Source organism: Notolepis coatsorum (genome assembly GCF_963971535.1).
Source record: "Notolepis coatsorum genome assembly, chromosome: 6".
Classification (NCBI taxonomy): domain Eukaryota; kingdom Metazoa; phylum Chordata; class Actinopteri; order Aulopiformes; family Paralepididae; genus Notolepis; species Notolepis coatsorum.
This window is the reverse complement of record NC_140170.1, coordinates 96,048,003-96,071,599: the sequence shown is the minus strand read 5'-3', so window position 1 is coordinate 96,071,599 and position 23,597 is coordinate 96,048,003. Positions and strand designations below refer to the sequence as shown.

General features: G+C 43.7%; 1 protein-coding gene across 1 annotated transcript in view; it reads right to left on the bottom strand.

The window, feature by feature from the left end:
• Positions 1–23,597, bottom strand: part of foxj3 (forkhead box J3) — a 182,092-nt gene that overhangs the window by 82,613 nt on the left and 75,882 nt on the right. Inside the window, exon 2 of the mRNA XM_084316286.1 lies at positions 21,030–21,561. Within this exon, the coding sequence (XP_084172412.1) occupies positions 21,030–21,350 (321 nt within the window). The 5' untranslated portion in view covers positions 21,351–21,561. The remainder of the gene's footprint in view (positions 1–21,029; positions 21,562–23,597) is intronic.

Genomic DNA, 23,597 nt, shown 5'->3' with positions numbered 1-23,597 from the left:
GCCATAGACTTCCTACAGATGCCGCTGCAAGCGCTGCTAATTAGTCCTACAGCCTTTTCCCCCTCTTTCATTTCCAAAAAGGAATCACTGTGTGCGCATGATGAGAGAACGCTGGCAGATAAATTAGCTGCGAGCTTCACAGGAGGCAAACTGTTCTACAGGGAGTGCAGGCTACCTCAATTATGGATATTATTAATTAAATCAAACAAAGGCCAGGAGACGAGGAGGAAGGGGGGGGAAATCCATCACGTTCACACTTCATTAAAACATTTATTTTTTTCTCTCTTTAAAATCATTCATGTTTTTTTTCATCGCATTTTATGAAAATGATATCCACTGGAACACTGAGGGAGCCGGCGGCAGCAGTAGCTGGTCTAGCCCAGCTTAGGTGGATTCAACAGGGCAGATTCAGTGTTCTAGGAGGATTCCAAGGACCGGGCGCTATTTATAGCAGGCAGAATTCATCACGGCTCAGCGCCTCCCCCTAAACCTCCCCCACCCGCTCCCTCTCTCAGGACATTGCAGCACCTATGAGAAGTCATGCCTAGGCTGTACCCTACAACAACAACAACAACAACAACAAACCAACAACAACGCATTATTTCTTTTGCATTACAGCAGAGACCAGGTAAGAACTCTATATATCCAATCTTGCGTTGATCTGATATTTCTTTCTACCGCGATCGAAGCGATTTTAAGCACTCGCAAATGTCGCCAGGCATGTCGTCCATTGATTAAAGCGATGGCGCTCTAGCGCCCTCTGGTGCCCCGACCCCTGGCGCTGATTGAGTTAATGAAAAGCCCAACGTAGACCTTCATGTTGGGGTTTCATAGACCTGAGGCAACATTTCACCGACACCTCTCACTGGTGGACATAGTGTGATGAAGATCCCACTGGTATAGAGCGCATCAACCATAGGCTACAGACACCAGGAGCATAATGAGAGAGAGGTCAGAAGGCCATGCATAGGGGGGGGGGGGGGGGGTTCTATAACTATTTAACTATAAAAACAAAAACGCAATTTTCATTCAAATCTCACTCGCCATGGAACGATGACTAAAGCTCCCAGAGGCCCATCATTTTCCCCCCGTCAGAAGAACCAGAGAACTGGCTAATGATTTCTCCAGTTATATAGGAGTTGTTTTTTAAAGTGCCTCAAATTCCTCGCAGTTCATAACTTTTGACTATGAAGCCCCGGTGGTGGTTCTCTTCTCTCGACCCAAAGCCGTCTCCGACTCCCAGCCTGGAGATCTGAGACAAGGCATGGCGGCACAGCCCATTGAAGGTGATGATCTCAGTCACCACAGAAACGGGTCAGAGCCTCTGGAAAAGGCATAGAAATGACCCCCCCCCCCCCCCCCCAGTTATTACTCATATAGATCTCAGCAACAACAGTGTCAAACTGAAACACTTCGGTCTCTACCCTACAGGCTCAACCCTTATCCAAGAAAGACAATACAGTAATAACTCAGTGTATCAGAGGGGGAAAAAACAGCTATTGAACACGTCTAGTCTATTGGGCTGGGAAATATATCCAGGGTGCGATTTGGCGGGGGGAAGGGGGTATTTCCCTACCTCTGCTTTTCGCATCCCTACCTCTGGTCCTTCTTTATTCTTTATGTATCCCCCTAGATTATCATTCATTCTACTATTGAATTAAATACATTAGTCAGCAGCCTAAACACCAGCGTCTCCCTGCTTGCCAGCGTGTCCTCTAGCTGGGACACAGAGAGAGACGCAGTGCTGACCTACTGCAAGTTGTGTTGTTGTGCGCAGTTTGAGGACAGCCTGGCCTCTGTGCTACAGCTGAAGACGTGCTATATGGCATCAAAGGGAAGCAGCGGAGAGGAGAGCGACTGTAAGTTGGGGACACTGCTGAAGGATATCGATCTCGTCTGCTTCTTCCTAAGCATTCCTGTCACAAATGCCTTTGTGGAGAGACTGCTCTCTCCATCATGAGCTGTGCATGAACGGACAGGAGAAATTGATGCAGCGTGGGTCTCGTGAAGAGCAAGATTCAACTCAAAGTGCATTTTCTCTGATATTCCAAGAGGCTCTAAGCAGCATGGTCCTCTATTATAACAATATTAACTCCTCAAAAGGCCTATATGCCACACTGCACTCTCCGTGGTGCTGAAACCTTTGTCTCAGATTTACCAAAGTTGTGTTTTTGGAGTGGTAACATTAAAGAGTAATTTCCATCAGCCTACAATTTAAGTTCTGTTCTGCAGTGTTGCTGCCCATTTGGTCTATTTGACCTACTTACCCTACTGTGCTTTTGAGAAATTAGAAATTAGAAATGCTTATATTTAGATCAAATGCTTATTATTACATTATGTGAACCGTATTCTTACATGCTGTATTATTATTTCACTGTACCACAAAATCGCAAAAGAAAAAAAAGTTGAAAAGGGAGCAGCAAACCATTGCATTATATTTTGGAATGCATCCGTTTGAAAGTAAAACATAGCCTGTTGAGAATACATTCATTTAATCTCTTTGCAAGTGCTTGAAGGCAAATCCCTTGATTTAGAAAAATGGAAACAAACAACAACAATCTAACTAAACAGAAAATTATTTTGATGCGTTTCTTCCACCTCAGGCGGCTCAATAAATGCGGCATGGGGCCCAAGATCTTAGGTCCTTCTACAGAGGCACAACCGAGCGCATCCTGACTGGATGCATCACTGCCTGGTGGTATGGGGATTGGGGACTGCTCCGCCCTCAACCGCAAAGCACTACAGAGGATTGCGACACGTGCGGGACAGCCCAGAACATCAGTGGATGTGAGCTTCCCTCCATCAAAGATATATACAACGGACGGTGTGTCAGCAAAGTCTGCAGCGTTTTCTTTCCTCAAGGCAGTCAGACTCATGAACAGTAATGGCCTGCCGCCTGACTGCCATGACCCGCACACACCCACACAGACATAACTATGCGCACACAACACACATGTAATCTACATGCACATTGTGACAAGGCTAGGCCTAGACGCACACTGCACACACTATGATCACTATTCAAATTCAGATATATTTTTTGGACAGACGATTATGTATGTATTATAATTATAGACTATCGTAGCCCACTGTATAACTTTACTCTACTTTATTCCAGCTGCTATTCCATGCCATTTATATTTTTATTCTATTGTATTCATCTTCATTATATTCACATTTTCATTATATTTTCTAAATGTGTATTCTATCCTGCTGCTGCAAGGTCAAGAGCAAAAAATAACTGCTGTAAAACTGTGCTGTGATGGGACAATAAAATAATCTGATCCCGATATGTGCGTGTTTCTTTTATGGCCTACATAAAAAAAATTTAAACGTCTCCCATGTTATCTTTTCACAAGTTGCACCTGCCTGAATATATTGATGTATATCATTGATCATCTACTGTATCTGTTTTATTATATTGTGTGATTTGTTGTGATGTCGTGAAACACCATTGTCATCTAAATGAATGATAGTTTCTGAAATATTAATACTGTAACACACTTCCAGTTACCTCACAGTCTAGAATGTCCTATTCCATACCTTAGTTGATATTGTGATATATATCCTTATCAAAAATAGTTCAGAGAAAACCCAGATACTGAATACCGTCTCTAGTCTATATCCTAAGGTTTACTAAGGCCATGTCCACACTAAAACGATTTTGATCTTTTTCGTTTCGTTTTTATTTAAAAAAAAAAAAAAGGTTTCCGTAAAAACGAAAACGTCTCAAGATAATAAGTGAGTGCCACACATTTACAAAATAAATGTCTTTCCTGTTTTTCGCTATTCTATTTTGAAAACTGACCGGAAGTGTTGTCGTTGATCGTTGTTTTCGATAACTTGTGTGTCCGGTTCTGTGCCTTTCAGCCGACGCTAGTTTTCAACGGATAGGAGAGACACACACACCGCGGCGCGAGTGCAGCTTCACAGGCAGCCGGTGACGAGGAGGAGGAAGGAGAGAGAGAGCTCAAAGCCGTATATAATATAATAGCCCGGTGGTGCGGTCGGAGGCAGCTCAAACTACCTGTGTTGTAATAAATTAATTGATTGATGTTTAACTTGTCCGTGTGTGTGTCCAGTCATTTCGACTAGCAAACATTGTCTGTATTTAATGTTACCTCAGGATACCACAGTCTTATTGTATTTAGTTGGTTAGCTATTAGCTAATGTTGTTAGCATTGAATAGCATCAATGCTAGCTCGCTGGCTACAGCTCACCAGCCATGGGAATACTATTTACTAAATTATGGAGGCTTTTTAATCGTCAAGGTAAGAGAGGATTTGTCATGATCAACTGAAGACATATGCTATGGAACAATATATGCTTGGCTACTAGGGTTTTCAGAAAAAGGCCTGCTAATGTGACGCTAATCTCTAGTTAGTATTGTGTATTGCATCACAGTAGCCTCCCGATTAGCTCAATATAGCTTCTGTAACACGAATGCAACTACTCTGATGCCATTGTTGTTTAATAATAACTCCCGGTGTTTAATAAACACTTCTAGCCAGGACATAAGACATATGCATCATGTTTCTTTTTTTTGTCTGGGTTTGCGCATGCGGATTAAGGGAGATGCGTCAGCGGTTCAGGAGAAGCCGCGTATCGCTTGTAAAGATAGTGGCGCAACGGGGGGCGGCTTCAGGCGTCTTCAGAATTGCGCACTCTGAAAGCTGGTATCAAAAAGTACCATCTTCAGGCTGTCAGAACGCAGTTCCGTGTGGCAGAACGGTGCAAACGAACAAATACTTTGCCTAAAACGACAAAAATCGTTTTAGTGTGGACATGGCCTAAACCTCCTCACTGTCTAGTATTACTTCAGCTACTCAGAGACTGAACAGCATGCCCCAATTGGCCTAGGCTATCCAATTGGCCTACCTCAAACTCCAAAAAGGGGGCGGGGTTTGAGATAGGTCAATAACGCACGCCTGCACAGACCTCAACACTGTCCAGCTCTATTTGTGTTTAGCAATGAATATGAAAAAAAGAAAATATCACTACTGGTGTCTCTCGGCCTGCAAGTCAGATATCGACTTTGTTTAACAGATCTCATTATCATGAAGGAGGAAGCGCGTTCGATCAATTCATGACTGATGACTGTGGTGAACAACCTTTTACAATAGGCTGCTACACCTCACTCTGTGGGGGGAAGGAGACTGGGTGAGAGAAGCCCTTTAGGTTTAATGGCTGCTTGAAAGAAGAAAATAACCTATATATATATAGGGGTGAACTGTAAAGTCATGGCCACGAGAAGAGGAGAGAGAGAGAGAGATCCAGTTTCATATAAAATTGGAGCCAACATCTCTACATAGGCCTGTGGGCCATTAAAGACAGCTCTGGAGCCCCGGGGCCTGTTCTCCACTGTAGTAGTCGACTCTTCACTCCGTGGAGTGTGGGGACTAGCTCCTGCCAAATGTATCCGAGCCGAGGCCTGCCAGCTTCTGCTCTCCTCCCCGCCCACTCGGAGGGGCAGAGCGTGAGCAGCGGGGCACCGGTGGGCGGGCACAAGGTGAGGCTGGTGGGCGGTCAGCCAGGCAGGAGCTTCCTGACACGGGAACCCACCTCACTGCGGGATCAAACCGGCTGCCGAATAAATCACCACCACTCCCACCGCCCGACAACGCACGCAGTCGCTCCTGCTGCATGTACAATTAACAGGCAATCTGGGGAGGGACGGACAAGCTAAAAATACCACCGCACTACTCGCACTCACGCGTTGCGTCTTAAATAGGGTTCGCTTTCCACAGTGACTTTGATCCCGACATGAGAAAAATGTGTTCTAGAGACAATCATATCTCGGGATGGGGATTGGGGGGGGGGGGTGTCGGGTGTTAAAGAAGAGGACTAGCGTGGCTCTCTAAATATGTATCCGAGCTGCTGAATAATTCAATATCGGCAAAGCGTTTAAAATTTAAACGCTTGCTTTGCGGTGTAATGATGATACAGGCTGGAGGAGCAGACGGAGGTATCAGAGAGAGCCTATAGCACTGAAGCAATTTTACACTTTCAGATTCCAGGCACCTGCAACACCCCGAGCTCGAGGTGGGAGATAGGGCAAGGGAGCGCAAATGCTCATACCTGACCGATCGCGTTGATTTAAATAGGCAACAGGGAGCAGGCGTATTTCCCTGAGCTGCAGTCTAGGCCCTAGTGAGATGCAGGAACATTATCTCCAGAGTAAATAATGTCCTCGAGGCCCGGCAAGCTCCCCCAAAACCGTGTCTTTAAAAATAGGAGAGGAGAAGAAGAAAAAAGAAACGGCTCCGGGCTGCTATTATTAAGCCTCCGATCCAGTGGGCCCAACCTTTGATCTGTTTAGGGTGCTGTGTATTTGCATTTTATAATGAGATCAAAGAGGCAAGGTCCAGAGGCCCCCTGTGCAGAAGGCAGCAACTACACCCCCTTACATGTCTGCTCGCTGGACGAGTTACCAGACCACAGCTACATTTCCCCCCGCTAACAAGATCCTGTAGGAGCTGCGTGGCCCTAGCATGCAGTGTGGGAGAGAGAGAGACGCATTTTGTTAGGCAATCAATGGCAGGCAGCATTCTTTTCTCTTTCTCCGGCTAATTTCCTTCCCTGCGCGCAGGTGTGGAAAAGAAAGGGAAAAGAAAGAAAAAAAGAAAAGAAAAAAGCCTGCCAGTAGCAACAACAACCCTCAACAGTTTAAAGGTTCAAGAGCAAACATTTCAAGCATTTTTTAAACTGGTTGAGAATTGCTCCAGATTTTCTTTGGCATTCTTCACCTGGGAGAAATGCAGAGGGGAATTCACACTCTGCCTGGAGTGAGCTTACAAGACGAAGGGAGGAGGGTTGAGAGGAGCGAGAGAGGTCAACACAACTGTGCTGACTGAGATAATGTGCGTGTGTGTGTGTGTGTGTGTGTGTGTGTGTGTGTGACTGTGTGTGTGTGACTGTGTGTGTGTGTGTGTGTGTGTGAGAGAGAGCAGTCTCTCTCCTATACTGTTGCCAAGGGGATTCCTCAGGGAAGATAATCTAAGAGAAGGGAAATCCTACATTGGACTGCAGCTGGATGGGCTGAGCGGAGGAGAGCTGAGTTAAGTTCTTGAGTCGTCATCTGCAGGTTCTCCCATCTGCCACGGCCACACGTCTGCAGAGGGCCTGATCAGATTAGGCCCCAGTTCGTAGCGGGATTATAAACCTGTTTTGTAAACTGAGATCTCAAATCTCTGCAGATAACAAGAGCTTCTGCGTGGACTTGGTGACCGGTAATCCTCTAATGTCCATACATTTAATGCCTTTACACTGAGGTTTATATGTGTCGCACATGGTTTCACACTAATGCGTGTCGGGGGTCTACAGGCTGGGCAAGCTAGGAGGGGGGAGGGGGATAGACACAGCCAGGAGGGGTTAAGATAGATCTACGCAGATCAGTTTCATTAGCCAGCGAGATGGCGGGATCCAGTCGGTGTCAGACTCATAAGCTTAGAGACTGACCCACAGCCCCCATGACTTGATAGCATTACAGGTCTCATCTGCACCGAGCACCCCTGCCAGGCGCAGGCAGAAATACCCCTACTAACCTGGACGAGGTTGTTCCTATTTGCGTCGTAATATGGGGAGGTAGTCATCAGGAGTAGCTGGCGTAGCCTGTAATGATTCTCACAGACCGAGATTGGATTGAGCAGATTGAAGTGGACTATGGCAGAGTGGGAACAAGGTCCACTGTAGAGACAACCACCCATCCACACACATGCAGCAACATATTCTATACTACCGACTTCTGGAGAACAGAATCCAGCACTGTGATCTTCCCCTGCCCACAGTAGTTATATCGGCTACTGAACAGCACAGGTTCAGAAAATACAATGTTTCACAAGAAATATAAATCAGAAGAGCTGGAGAGCATCTAATTGCTCGCTCACAGACACTGTGTGCATATTCGCTCTTTGGAAGAAGCGGCCCTCGTATTTTTTGACCTTGATGAATTATCCGTTGTTATTGACAGCACTTATTGATATTTCTTAAAAGCGTGGGCTAATGGAGCTCTATTGAGATGATTAAATGAGTTGCCGGGTGCTCGGATTAGCCCGGTCTCCTCTCGCCAGGCGCAGCCTGCATTACCATACGGAACAGACACGTGCGTGCGCTGGGTCCTCAATGCAACAGACATCTCCGCGGGAATGGAGGACTGATGACTGCACCCGACCTACATTCACCCCCCGCCCAGGCGGCTATGCTGGCATCAAACCACACACACAAAAACATATTAAATTCATTCAACATGTACTGCATGGTACATGCAAACACAAATGCATAAATGGTAGCATAGTCACAGACAGACGGACACTGCTGTAGATAATGTTAATAGTCACAACGTAGGGAGGAGATTTCTCCTACATGCCTCCCTAGTAAGAATTCCCACTAATTCAATTAGGTACACGTTCTGCTGCTGCTGCTGAGACAGTTTCTGACGCGTCTGAAAAGCCTCAAGCCAACAGACATCCCACGGGTATAAAGAGCTCCTGATGACCTCGCAATGGTCTGCTGAAAACATACCGATTTTCAGAGGTGCTTGGATGGTAACATTGCTGGTGTGGTGAGGATAGGGGAGGGGGAGGGGGGTTGGGGGGCACTGGAGACTCATGCAACCTTTTAAAGGGCCACTTCACTAAAAAACAATGCTCATTTATTATTATGCATATAATCTCAGATATTCCAAAACTATTAACAGTTTTGCACACATCCATTTAGGTAAACAGTTAATTGACAGTTTCAATATGTCCTCCAGTGATGTCATCGGAGGACAACGAATGATGGAGATGAAGAAATAGCAATTGCTATTTTTCCATCTATATAATTTAATTGAGCTGTAATTAACACAATCACTGGAGGACATATTCAAACTCGTTAAGTCTCAGTAGCTGTCAAACTAAATTAATGTGTGCAGAAACGAAAAAAATTGCCCATTTGGAACTCATTCAAATGCCTTATACAAAGAGAACTTCTTTGAAGATACAACACACACACAGGAAATGAAGATACTGTATAAATGCCACATGCAAAAAAATAAAACAACGCTACCTACAGTTAAATTCATGATATACCATAGATTGCCAGCTCTATTTGTCTATGGAGAAGTACCCCTTCTTTGCATGGCTGTAACTTTTTAAATTCTATTGCTACATTGCCATTATTAGGGCCCATTCAAAGTCCTATATGTATTGTTGTTTGTGTAGCAACGTTAAACTTTTTCATTCACATATTCATAGTAAAGTATGGTCTAATGTATAAGTATGTTTTCATCTCTTTCTGCAGCTTTCTCCAGAACGTGATTTATAGCCCCAAATGCATTATATTGATGATGAAATACAGTTTGATGGCAATCGGGGCGATATAAAAAATGTCAATTGGCCGTACTTCTAGAATGATCTACGTATGATCTGATGACCGGATGGGCGGGGGATCGTTTATAATTCCGTGGGCAGCGTTATATCATTCATCTAGTGTGGGTCATATGTTCATCATAACAGTTTATATGGAACACGTTAAAAAATAACGCTGAATCTTACCGGATCTTCCTCACGCCGTTGGACGATCAGCGTGGTGTAGACCGTTTTCGATTATGGGATGTTTATCCTGATGAACCATTTCCAGCTTGTATAATACTATATACGTCCAAATCATGTTGTTTATCGAGTTATTGGCAATGGATCGCTATATATTGTGACGAACCAGAGTGCCGGCAGCCAAACCGAGTGCCCGGAAGTAATATGGCCGACCAGCACAACCTCCACAGCACTTCCTGTTTGGCGATTGCGCCGATCGGCCACCAGATGGCGCTCCTGAACCGCCAGAGAGCTCAGTGGGTCCTCCTGGTGGATCTCAGGCCAGCGGAGGGGAAATATGAATCCGATCACAGATTTTTGAAATATTGATATTAAAGACGCTGTAAAGCGTCCTTCGGCAACTTGAGCATGGCCGGGAATGACGCTGTAAAGCGTTTCCCGGCACCCAAAGTGTTAACATATATCTTCAAACCAATTTTTCTCATGCTGTTTAGCATCTTTCGCCACTGTGATTTGGTCTCGCATCGAATCAGAGGGGTTTTCTACAGCTGCAGCCCAGGGTTGGGCCACAATCTGCACATCTGAAACTGAAAGCCTTAACTTGTCTAATGGCTAAATAAAAACTGTTGACTATGGACTAGGGATGGGTGTGAGTAATCGATTACTCGTAGCTATGAGAAATCAATCTTAAATAATTTTTATTTTGATCCACTTTTTCTCCCATTTTCTATATTTTCTCCCATCCCAATTTCGTATCATCCAATTCAACCCTCCCCTGTCACGGACGCTGTTTCTTGCCTCCCACAAGCCGGCTGCAATGTGGACTAAGTCATACATAGCACAAGTCCCCTCCGGTACTTGAGGTAACAGCAGTCGCATCTTTTCACCTGCGCAGCTCGATCTCTCAGTGGCGAGGAGTAACGCGTGGGAGGCTCACGCTGCCCCCGACACTTCCTGATTCTACTGCGCAGGCGCACCAACCGACCTGTAGGAGTCGCTGTCCACAACGCCCGATCCCCACCCATCAGTTTCCCACCCCCTAATACGGCCAATGTGTATTAGTACGTACGACCAGCTAAACTGAAAGCAAATGTGGAGCGCTGGGCTCGAACTGACGAGCCCAGCGTCTCCAGCATTTAGTGGCGAGCGCCTTGCCCACTACGCCACGTAGCCGCCCTCTCGATCTTAAATTATTAATAATTTTTATGAAAAAGAAATAATATTATATATATATATATTTTTTTACATATTTGTTTCACATGTATGTGTAAGATTATAACTGTTTGTTGGTTTCCTTAACACTTTGGATGCCCAACCCGAGTTTTCTAGGGTTTACGCCCCGCGGGTTGAATGCCCATAACGAGAATATTCGTTTCTCTTTTCTTTTTTTTGCGATCTGAATTCATATTTCATCAATCTCAGATGGTAATTCACCCTTTTGGATTGGACTCAATGAAAATGAATGGGGAAAGGGAACCCGGACTCCACATTTTACTTCTCACTCATGTAACCGGGGTCGATCAGCTTCATGCTGGACCCTCAGAGCAGCGGGGATTATGTGTTGTTACAGTATACGCGGTGGATCAATAAAAGGATCGATTTTCGGAATGGCGATCAGGAATTGGAATAATCCATTTGGATACCATCTGATCTCAGGTAAGGAATCTATTTTACCAGTATTAGGATAATCAGATCCGTTTTCACGGAGATATAAGCTTTTAATTTCTTTTGTGATATGGCTGTTTGACTCTAAGAGCGATCAGGAACTGAAAGAGTCGATTTTCAGCGTGCGGCACTAGCGTGCACACGTACACATATACTATCGATAATCTAGTGTTTATTTGAAAACGATTCATAAAAACGTTCTAGAATATTCCAGTACAGGACGATTATCATGGAATCCTCTATTTTTTCCGTGAAAACAAGAGGTTTTCTAAATGCTATGAAATGGAAATTAACCGATAAAAAAACAATATGCTTCGACAATGTTGACTGGAAATAGGTCATTGATAATGCAACGGGCAGATTAGACACATAGCCATAATTTAAAACATAGATTAGGCGATATTAACGTTAACATTGAAGTGGTGCTGGGCATTCAAGCACTAAATTAGGCCCCCTGCTGGGCATTCAAAGTGTTAAACATATACGTGAATGAACTAAATTAAAGGCCAACTTGCGGGTTGTATTTTTGTTCAATAAACAATGTGACTAGGCCAACGCTGACTTTCATGAAGAGGGGAAAAAAAATATCAAATTGACCCAGTTTTAGCGTTTTTATCAAACATTTTGTTGACCAAACCACAAGCTCCACGCACATGCATATTTTAATTGCATGTTTCATAGCGTGCATGTGTCATCTTAATGCTGACGTCATGTCAGGTGCAGGGCAGCAGGGGCTCTGAGAGTCACACACAGCTAGTGGCAGGAAGCAGAGCCTTGCTACTACTAGCCGAGGAGTGATGAATGAAAATGTATCTGTTTCACCTAACACTATTGCTCCGTGATCATAGCCATTCATCTCTAAAGCTAACCACTATTTGTAATAGCCACAACCACGTTACCATATTTGTAATAATGTAAATCATTGTGTCGTTGTACATATTGTGTATGCAACGTTAGCAGCTAACGTAGCTTAGCTTGGTAGCCGCCGATCTTGAAACTCCTAACAAAGCCAGAATTAAAATGGTTCTCTCCTCTTTGTATACCTTTGTCCTCACAAGTATTCTGCCAGGGAACTTATGGACATGACAATAGTAGTTATAAGGTGTTTGATCATTGTGTCGTTGTACATATGCACCGAGTGTAGCTAACATTAAAAACATTATAACTACCTTGTTTCAACCAGTTGTAGCTGGTCCATCAAAGTCTCCGACGATTAAACCCATTTGCGTCTTGTAAGGGGTCCATTTGGATCAAGGAAATAGCTTTCTGCACTCGTCAAAACTCTTTGTAGTGGATCAGAAGTAGGGGAAAGATACCCGACGTGACGTCATGGCCCTGATAAGCTTTTTAATTTGCTCGTGCATGTTATTCGTGCGTGGACCCTTTTAACCATTTCTGAGTGGCATTTCCGGCTTCAAATGGAAAAAAATAAATAATGAAATTATATACCAATGATGTAAACTACCCATAATTGATCAGTAGGGTTTAACCTGCAAGTTGGGGTAAAAAACTAAATAATAAAAAAATATTCTAAAATATTATTTTTTTGTTTTTTTTCCCTTTTCGAATAATACACGATCACTCGAGTATAGCATGCGATCAATCTATCTGGATTTTTCTTTAAAATGCCCATCCCTACTATGGACACAGCTTTGTGTCGTCACTCTTTACATTAAAGGCCCAGTCAGTGATCCGAACGTTAACAAAAGAGAAGCCCCACCACCAAGAATAAGAATGGAGACTTGCTTTCCCTCTCTAGTTGATTAGATCAGTCATCTAGTTAACTGATCTCTTGATACAAGGACTAACACTACACAACAACAGGTGAATAGGAGTTTTTCAATTGTGTTCGCTGTATTGTGTGGCTGTAAAAAGGTGTTTACCTTGGTAATGGTTGTATAGACACTGGAGTAACAGATCTATATTCAGATTTATGATGGATTAAGAAAGTTACAAATAGTGGGTTTTCCATCTTTAGATCAAACTTTTCCAAGAATATCTGACTGTGACCCAACGTTGCTAGTCAATAAAATAATAATCACGGACTGGGCCTTTAATTTGATTAAAAAACAAGACCACATGATGTGACAGCAAAAGCATTGGAGCCCTATCCACTTCACGGCAGTGCAATTTTTTTTTATAAATACAATTATGAATAGTTAGGCTTTAACAATTCAGTGACAATCTGCACCTCTTTATACATCTGTAAAAATGTCTCTGAATATGCCCATATGTAACAACAAGCACATGTACCTCAACATCAACACATGTACCTCAACAACAACCACATGTACCTCAACATCAACTACATATACCCCAACATTTAAGTACCTCGGAGTCAACATATCCGAGGACTTGACATGGACCACACACATTGACAGTGTTGTGAAGAAGGCACGGCAACGCCTCTACTTCCTCAGGCGCCTAATGAAGTTCCAAGTCAGTCAGAAGATCCTTAAGAACTTCTACTCATGCACAATAGAGAGCATCCTGACTGGGAATAGCACCGCACAAGACTGTAGCAGACTACTAGGGCTGTCTTAAATACTTCGAAGCTTCGTTCGATGGCACAAGCTTCGAACATTAAAAAAAAAATCGAAGTTTAAAATAAAAAAAATATATATAATAATTCTTTTTCCAAAAAAAATTTCCCAATTTTTTTCAATTTTTTTTACTTCTGTGTGTGTGTGTGTGTGTGTGTGTGTGTGTGTGTGCATGGGGCCATTGGGTGGGGCCGGGGGACAAATACACTGGAGGAAAGTAACCCAGCTCAGCACTGCCCAAATTATATCATCACTATTGCCTGTTTGAAGGATATCATCCTCAAACACATATACACCACCTACACGCCTATTCTCAGTCCTTGCCCCACAATGGTGGAATGAACTACCCACCCCAGTTAGGACAGCCGAATCCCGTCCAATCTTTCGCCGTCGACTAAAGATGCACTTCTTCAACCATTATCTGAAAAAAAATTATAAAAAAAAAAAAATCTAACCCTAACTAACCTTACTGTCATGCACTTGTCCTAATATACTAACCTACACTGTAACACGCAACACTTTGATGAATATTGTTACTCAGCTGATAGAGTTGTATCCTTCCTGATGACCTGTCGTACAGAACTTGTAAGTCGCTTTGGATAAAAGCGTCAGCTAAATGACTAAATGTAAATGTGAATGTAAATGTCTTGTAGAATTCCACACATAAGAAAGAAAGATACTGGGATGAATAAACAAAATAGGAAATAAAATGTAGAAATGCATGCAATACATAAATAAATATGAATCTCCATATATGAAATAGAACATTTAGATAAGGTGCTACTGAGATGTTTTGGTGAGTTCTTTGTTTTTTTGTGGAAGTAGCCCTTCTTAAAAATGCATGAAGTAGTGGAGTCTACAAGGTCTACATTGCCGGACCTTGTAGACTGACATAATTCTGTGCATAGTTTAGTCTACACAGGCCATATTTCAAATAATCAAAATCTTACTTCATTCATCTTAAACATTCTTGATTTGGGGGATTGGTAGTTCCCATGAAATCTGAAGTTGTTCAAACGACAACAGCAATCCACCTTGAATTAAATCACACAGCCGTGTTGGCTGTGTCACAGTCACGAAAGGGGCTACTTAATTCATTAATCCAATCCACTTTATTTATAGAGCACATTTAAAAACAACAAAGTTTACCAAAGTGCTGTACAAGTCCCACAACATAAGATAAAAAAGATTATAAAAAAAAAAAAAAAAAAAAAAAAAAAAAAAAAATTTATTCGAAGCTTCGAATTAAAATCGAAGCTCGGCCCCGAAGCTTCGATTGCCAAAAAAGAATTTGAAGGTCAGCCCTACAGACTACAGAGAGTGGCCCATTCAGCCGAACGCACAATTGGAGGGGGGCTTCCCACTCTCCAGGGCATTTACAACAAGCGGTGCATGGGCAAGGCTAAGAGAATTATCAAAGACTCGAGCCACCCAAACAACTGCCTCTTTGAACTGCTGCGGTCAGGCAAGCGATACCGGAGTCTCATGGCAAGCGCAGAGAGACTCAGAAGAAGCTTCTATCCCCAGGCCATCAGGATGCTCAACGAACAATAACAATATGTAACAACCATCAAATGCACTCACAGCACACACATCCACACGCACTTTAAACATACAACTCACTGCAGCACCCACTTTAACCACTTTAGAACATCTAAGCACACTTTATATTTATTGGTAAAGAATTTGCACTACAACCCATACCTCATTACACCTTACTGTAAATTTTACCTAAATTGTACCTCATCCTTTGCACTGTATAGTATATTGTATGGTAACTCAGTTACTTCTACTCTACATTGAGCATTGTATATATGTATACTGAACATTTTTGTCTACGTACTTGACTTCTATTTTATACTTGCTATACTTATTTTATACTTATCTATTTTTGCCTAGCACAGTCTCTGGAGCGTAACAGAAAGAAGCATTTTGTATAAAAGTATTCTGTACTTCTGTATGACAACTAATAAAGAAACTTGAAACTTGAACATCAAACATATGTACCTCAACATCAACCACATGTACCTCAATATCAATCACATCATTCACATGTACTTCAACACCAACCATATGCACCTCAACATCAATCATATGTACTTCACATCAAGCATAATGCACCTCAACATAGGGCTTGGCGATATGGCCTCTAAATGATATCGAAATCTTTTTTGGCCATATCACGATATACATATATCAATATTTTGACATTTCCTCTAAAGCACTTACAAATGCTTGATTCAACCCTTTGATGTATACAGTCACGCCAATATGATGATTATAATAAGTCCCTGCAACATGTTTGCATTATTAAACCATGAAGATGCTTTAAAAAAAAATTATGAAAATGTACTAAGGGGCCTTTCTCACTCACGTTTGGAGATCGAATCACTGCTCACGAGAACGGGGGGGGGGGGGGGGGGGGGGTGTTCACACACAACGTCGTTACTGTCATGCTTGCTTGAATTTTGGGCAGATAACACCACACAGCAACAACTGGAGAATACCCACAAAAACGATATTTATGGGCAATTTGAGAGTTCAGACCTCAGCCAAAAACAAGTAGATGAAAACATGAAGTTATTGTTATAAGGACCCCAGTCCAAGCTACAACAGTCTGCATTCCCTTAACAATTGTTTGTATTGAGCCGTATTGTATTGTACCCATATGCAATATGTTAAATAAAGTTTACATCCATTCATTCTGCTAGCATTACCGATTCGGCGATTGCATGAGCAGCTGGCTAACGTTAGCTATCAGACCGTGTTAGCTCAGAGCTCCTCTTTCAATCTTAACAAGCATTAAACAAATGGCCCAGTCATCTATTCACCGTTGTTTAATACACACAGTGTTGTCTCTAATGTCTCTAACCAGTAGATCAATGACATTCAATATAATGCATATAATCGATGCAGCAATGTTACTAGTAAAAGGCTAAGCTAACTAGCGTTAGCCGTTAGCCATTGCTGTATACTATACTTTCTTGTTCGAATGCATTTATTTCTATTAGACCAGTGGTGCCCAACCAGTCGGCCGTGGTCGACCAGTAGATCAATGACATTCAATATACCGTAATTCCTCTAATAGTAACCCCGGCTTGTATTTGTTTCAACTGTAGCGGGTACCAGGCTTGTATTAGGAGGAGGCCTGTATAAGAGGGAGGCCTATATTTCAAATTTTCAAACGGATCATAATGAATAAATCAACATTTTGTGTCAGTTTGAACCCAGTAAAATGTACTGGGTTGATTTATTGAAACCAAGTACTGTATGAAATAGTAAACAGTGCAATTACAGGTGGTCACTGGTCATTTCAACGTTTTCAAAGTGAAATCAAGTAACTAGCTCAGTATGCAGCTCAGTATATTAGTAACCCGGCTTGTATTAGGAGGCCGGCTTATAATTGCTTAGCTCAAGAGCGCACCCGGCCATTAATAGAGACCCGGCTTGTATTTGAGACCCGGTTACTATTAGAGGAATTACGGTAATGCATATAATCAATCGATGCAGCAATGTTACTAGTAAAAGGCTAAGCTAACTAGCCTTTAGCCGTTAGCTTAGCGCTATCGTTAAAACGCTCAAAAGCGGACTCTACAACACCATCCATTCGTGATAAAATGGGGTGGGTTATATTGACAAGGCTTGACAACAGAGGTTCAAATATAACTTCATATTTATTGGCAATTTGTTCATTATATCAGCATCCAGAGTCCGCAGTCGTGTTAAGACATTCCTGTTTACATTTTCGAACGTGACGTCATCGCCTACGGCAAGCGTAAACGCTCAAAAGGCAAACCGTAAACAGAACCCGAAGCGAACCAAGACTGCAGTGTGTACACAAACTAGAGGGGGGAGAGGGGGGGGGGTTCGCACTCTGACCCGGAAGGAGGGCGGTACGCGACCGGAACGGACAGAATGAGTGAGTGAGAAAGGGCCCTAAGAGTAGTCTACTGACACACTAATAAAAAATGTATTTACATCTAAGACTATTTATATAAAAACTCTTGGGTGCCTAAGACTTTTGCACAGTACTGTGTTTTCTATCCACTTTAGCCAAACACACACACACACACATATATATATATATATATATATACACACACTGAGAAAATAATAATCACACACAAAGGGATAATGGCTTATAGCAGACTTTATTTTAGAATATTTCAGATAATGAAATTAAATGTTTACATCATCAACTATCCAGTTAGTATTTATACTGTAACGTTTGGCTTACTTTAAAATCATTGAATGTAGAGAGAGAGCGAGAACACGCAAGAGAGTCAACCCCCCCCCCCCCCCCTCCCCCCCGGGTTTTGTAAGTTTGCGTTTTGAGCGTATAAGCTGCCGTAGGTGATTTTGTCACACTCGAATGTCAACACAGGAAGTTGAACACACAGTGATGGGAACTGGATGCCCGATATGAAGAAACGAATAACCAATAAATATGAAGTTATGTTTGAACTTCTGTTGTCAAGCCTCATGAATATTACCCCACCCCCTTTCCTCACGAATGGAACTAGTGTTGTGGAGTGCGCTTTGAGCGTTTCCAGGGTGAGCAGCTAACGCTAGTTAGCTTAGCCTAGTTATGTGGGATAACTTAGTTAGCAGCTAACGTTAGCCCATTGCTCGCGTCAATTAAATTGCATGTCATTAAAGGTCCGTGCTGGTCTGTGTCTAATGAAATTACAATTGCATGTCATTTAAGGTCCGAGCTGGTCTGTGTCTATAATGAAATGAGGAAAGCTCTGCGCTAAAGCAAGTCTCATCTCAGCCGCGACAACATATACTCGATGTTCACGATATAGTAATTTACTACATCTCATGTAGAACAAGCCGCGATACATCAATATATATATATCGGCCAGCCCTACCTCAACATCAATCATCATCAATCTTCTCGTTAACACCTGTCGCACAAGGATGATTAAGGAAAGCAAAGGCGACGAGGCAATCAGTGTTTTCAGCACAGAGTGGTTTTGACACTAAAATATCACCAACACGTCTAAAAGAATATAAACCGTTTCTGTTACCAGAGCAGAGCACACGGTGTAGAAAGAATGGGGAGAACATCAGTCAGGCGCTGTTGTTCTGCCCAGTGCTGTTGTCTCTGGAGGTGGACGCCAGAGCACAAACATTGTACCAACGTCTACAGAATAGAGAACGCGCCCTTCCTTCGGTCTCAAGAGCACCGCTGGCAAAACAATAGGTGCCATACAGAGCGGATTTAATGCACAAGGCCGACACCATTGTTAAGCTGTAACTGCCTGCGCACACAATGCATTAACACGTAGGGCTTGACGGCCAATAGGCCACGCTGTTGACAACTCAAAGAATGATGAAGGTAAGGGAGGAAACAAAGTATGCAGAAGAGCACAATTCATTTCCTTCCAAAAGCAAATTCCAACCATTCATATTGATATCACACATGCTTTCTCATCTCGCCCTCACCAACAGACACACACTCTACACACTACACGTGCCAGATCTCGTCTTCCCCAGGAAATGGGCTGCATACATCTCGTCTTGACTGCAATAAAGCAGCGCCTGAGATTCTATTCCCAATAAATGTCGACTGATTGGAAAACTCATTCTAATATCAATTTCCATCTAGGCTCTTTAAAAGGCAATCAGCATAGCTTCATCTCAGTATATCATGGGCTCCTTGAGATGATGACATAGCACTGGCACTCTCTCTCCCTCTTTCTCTCTCTCCAGTTCCGCATAATGGCCTTCTCCTATCCAGGCATCTGCAATGAATAATACCACCCGTGAATGGGCTATTTAGTCAGTGGCGGCGGCGCAGATAGGGGCCACTTCTCTGAATATTAATCCTTTTTTTTATTTTTATTTTTTATACACTTCATACAGTTCTCTCAGGGCTGCACTATCTTTCACTCAGAGGAAGTAAGGCACTTAGCGTGATCTGGCGCAGTCATAGTTTTTTTTGCCTCTAAGCTTTTGGGAAGTGACAGTGGTGATCACCAGGAGCATCACACTTTGTTTTAACACAACAACGCCTGAAGAGAAAAGAAACAACTTCAGAGAAGCAATATGAAGGGCGGCTAAGTGGCGCAGTGGGCAAGGCGCTCGCCACTAACGCAGGAGATGCTGGGTTCGAGCCCAGCTCTCGCCGTTGCTACCAGCTTGGCTGGTCGTTCATACTAACACAATTGGCAGTGTTAGGGGTGGGAAAGCTGGTGGGTGGGGATCGGACGTTGTGTACAGCGACTCCTACAGGTCGGTTGGTGCGCCTGTACAGCAGAATCAGGAAGCAACAGGGGCAGTGTGAGCCTCCCACGCGTTACTCCTCGCCACTGAGAGATCGCACTGTTCAGGTGAAAATATGCGAAGGCTGCCTCCTCGTGTACCGGAGGGGACACGTGATGCAAGGATTCGTCCTCACTGCAGCCGACCAGTGGGAGGCATAGTCTAGCAACGTTCGAGACAGGGGAGGGGAGAATTGAAGGGAGAATTGGCGAGGCGAAATTGGGATGGGAGAAAAATAAGGAGAAAAAGTGGATCAAAAAAAAAAGAGTGAAAGGAACAGACGCTAATGGGACATGCGCTTAAGACACAATGACTTGGAATTGCGCCGACCGGAAATTAGAATAATGTTAATGATAGACTCTGTAATGTCGTCAAACAGGGACCTCTGGGCAAATGATGACAACATGGCACTGCGCTTTGTTTACAGTTTTTGTTTGTGTCTGATGTGTGGATTGGATTTCAGTGTGTGTAGGGGGGAGGGGTTGCTACTGCTGGCCAGGCCTCAGGCTCTACCGAGAGGTCTGGAGAAATTAACAGTATAATAAGTCACTAAACTCCAACCCACAAGTCAGACCCAAAAAGAAAAAAGTAAACAAAGAGCAATACCAAGCAAGGCTCTTCCAGATTATACCTCTAATATTCTGGTTTGTAAAATCACTCATGTCTGTTAGAATCCCAACCCAGTAGATATTTACCTCGCTCTATCATGATGACGTCTTTATCAGCTCTATATACCAGGCTCCGTCTCTTAGGTCTATCTCTATTCTACTGCCACACACACAGCCACACACACACTTTACTTGGGTGGTCTCCGAGGGAAACTCTCACCCACCTGAGCTCAGACTGAGCTCATCTGCATACAAAAAAAAAGTCCTGACATTGCTTTCCGTCATCTGCCCCTCAATCCCATCTCACGCCGGTCACACAGACCACAGTGGCCCCACTTCTGCATCTCACCCTTTGAGGCTTCATGGATTCACAATTCTAGTAACGAACGGTGCAACCCCCCTCCCTCCCTCACCTTCCAGCCGCTGCCCGCCTCCCTGTAGTACGGGAAGTTGTCGCAGATCCACTGGTAGATCTCGCTCAGGGTCATCTTCTTCTTTGGCGAGCTGTTGATGGCGAACGTGATGAGGCTGGCGTAGCTGTAGGGAGGCTTTCCGTCCTTGTGCTGCTGCACCTCCTCCTGGTCCAGCGTGGTGTTGGGGTCCAGCAGGGCACTCTTCTTGCCCATGCCCGGCCCGTGGGCGCCCTGGGCATCCGCCTTGCGGATAGCCGCCTGCATGGTCAGCTGAGGAAGCCAGTCCATGGAGGTGAGACTACTCTCCAGCTCCGACGTCATGGTGACGGCAAGGCTGGGCTGGAGGGGCGGGGTGGGGTGGGGGAGGGGAGGGCGGGGCAGAAGGTGGCGGTTGGTTTGGTGAGTTAGTGGTTGGTGATTGGTGGAGAGCAGGCCAGGTGTGGGGTGATGAGCCGAGTGGCAGGTGGAGGACGAGGGCAAGGCTCCCTCAGCTCAGGACATCAGCAGAGCAGTCTTCTCTCGTAGGACGACCCTGGGGAGACGAGAGAAACACACACAGCTCTTAGATATCTACCATCTTAACCATTACATATAGCCAGCGGTCTTGACCATACAAACGGTATTTAGGCTACATAGATAAACATAATTTACTAGGAGCTAGTGTTGTCACGATACTGGAATTTCGACTTTGATACGATACCTTGAAAAGTATCGATACTTCGATACCATAAAAATAAAAATAAATAAAATAATAATAATAATATATATATATATTTTTTTAACAAATTTAGCTTTTGTTGCTGGTTGATTCTCCTCAGCTTCTCTCTGGTACTATACGAGAAGATAAATACACTTTTAAAACCCTTTGTTTTAAAAAGTGAGAGAAGAAATGTGTGACTGCCACCTACTGAGCGCACCTTTCTAGTTTTGTACTAGTGTAGTATGGATGGGCTCGACCTGACGTTGGAAACGGGGTAGCGTTGTGTCGAGTTCATGCGTGTACTAGTGTAGTATGGATGGGCTCTGCCTAACGTTGGAAACGGGGTAGCGTTGTGTCGAGTTCATGCGTGTACTGGTGTAGTGTGGGTGGGCTCGGCGTTACTCCGTTTCCATGAAGTAATTATAAAGGTGGCCAGCTAGCTAACGGAGATAACGGACGGAGCTAACGGACTAGCTAACGTTAGCTAATAGCTTTGTTTACAAACTGAAGACAGGTCTGACGCGTCTGTGAGGGGGAGGAGGCTGCAGCAGCTTGTGTCTGTTGGTCTCGGAGGAGGAGGAGGACAGCAGCGTGTCTGTCTGTCAACAACTTGCGGGAGCAAGCCAGCTGGTATCGATACTGCAGAAAGTATCGCTATTTCGGGAAATGAGTATCGAAACCGTTTTAAATATTCAGTATCGGTATGTATCGATACTTCGATATTTTTGACAACACTACTAGGAGCGTAGTGATCTCAATAAAGAATAGATCATTTTATTTTTATCCACTTTTTCTTTCATTTTCTATTTTTCTCCCATCCCAATTTCGTATCATCCAATTCAACCCTCCCCTGTCTCGAACGCTGTTTCTTGCCTCCCACAAGCCGGCTGCAATGTGGACTAAGTCATACATAGCACGAGTCCCCTCCGATACTCGAGGTAACAGCAGTCGCATCTTTTCACCTGCGCGGCGCGATCTTTCAGCGTCAGGGGTCTGCGCTTTGGAGGGGCGCCGCCCCCATCGCTTCCTGATTCTACTGCGCAGGCGCACCAACCGACCTGTAGGAGTCGCTGTCCACAACGTCCGATCCCCACCCATCAGTTTCCCACCCCCTAATACTGCCAATGTGTATTAGTACGGACGACCAGCTAAACTGAAAGCAATGTGGAGCACTGGGCTTGAACAGGCGAACCCAGCGTCTCCAGTATTCGTGGTGAGCGCCTTGCCCACTGCACCACGTAACCGCCCTAAAGAATAGAACATTTGAAAGAAATGTACATTCAATAACAATTTGTATCACAATTTAAACATGAGGGCTGAAGACAGAGAGGTATGCTATGCACACAAACACACACACACAATGTATATTGTTCTGAGCCAAACCAAATGGTGTAGTATGTATACTATATAATTAGAGCTACAGTATGTAGTATTTAGCCTACATTTGAACACATTAAGAATTGAAAATTGAATTCCTCAAAAATCTAAATTCGTATTGAATCTGAAAATATTTCCATAGGAACACACATGCAGTACAGTAGCAGTGCAGAGAGAAGAACACCCTAGTGAAGTGTAAAATAGCTCGATGAAGAGGTGAGGAACTCTTTAACACAAACAGACAAGTGTCACTGGAAGCTGTAGGCAACAAGAAAACAAGCCTGCTCTCCACTTGATGCTCACACAGCTGACTCAGAGCTGTAACTCCATCTGTGCACAGACACAGAGAGATAGAGAGAGAGAGAGAGAGAGAGAGAGAGAGAGAGACAGACAGACAGAACGAGAGAGAAATATATAGAGACAGAGAGATAGAGCAAAGCAGACAGTGAGAAGCAGACAGTGTGAGAGAGAGAGAGAGAGAGAGAGAGAGA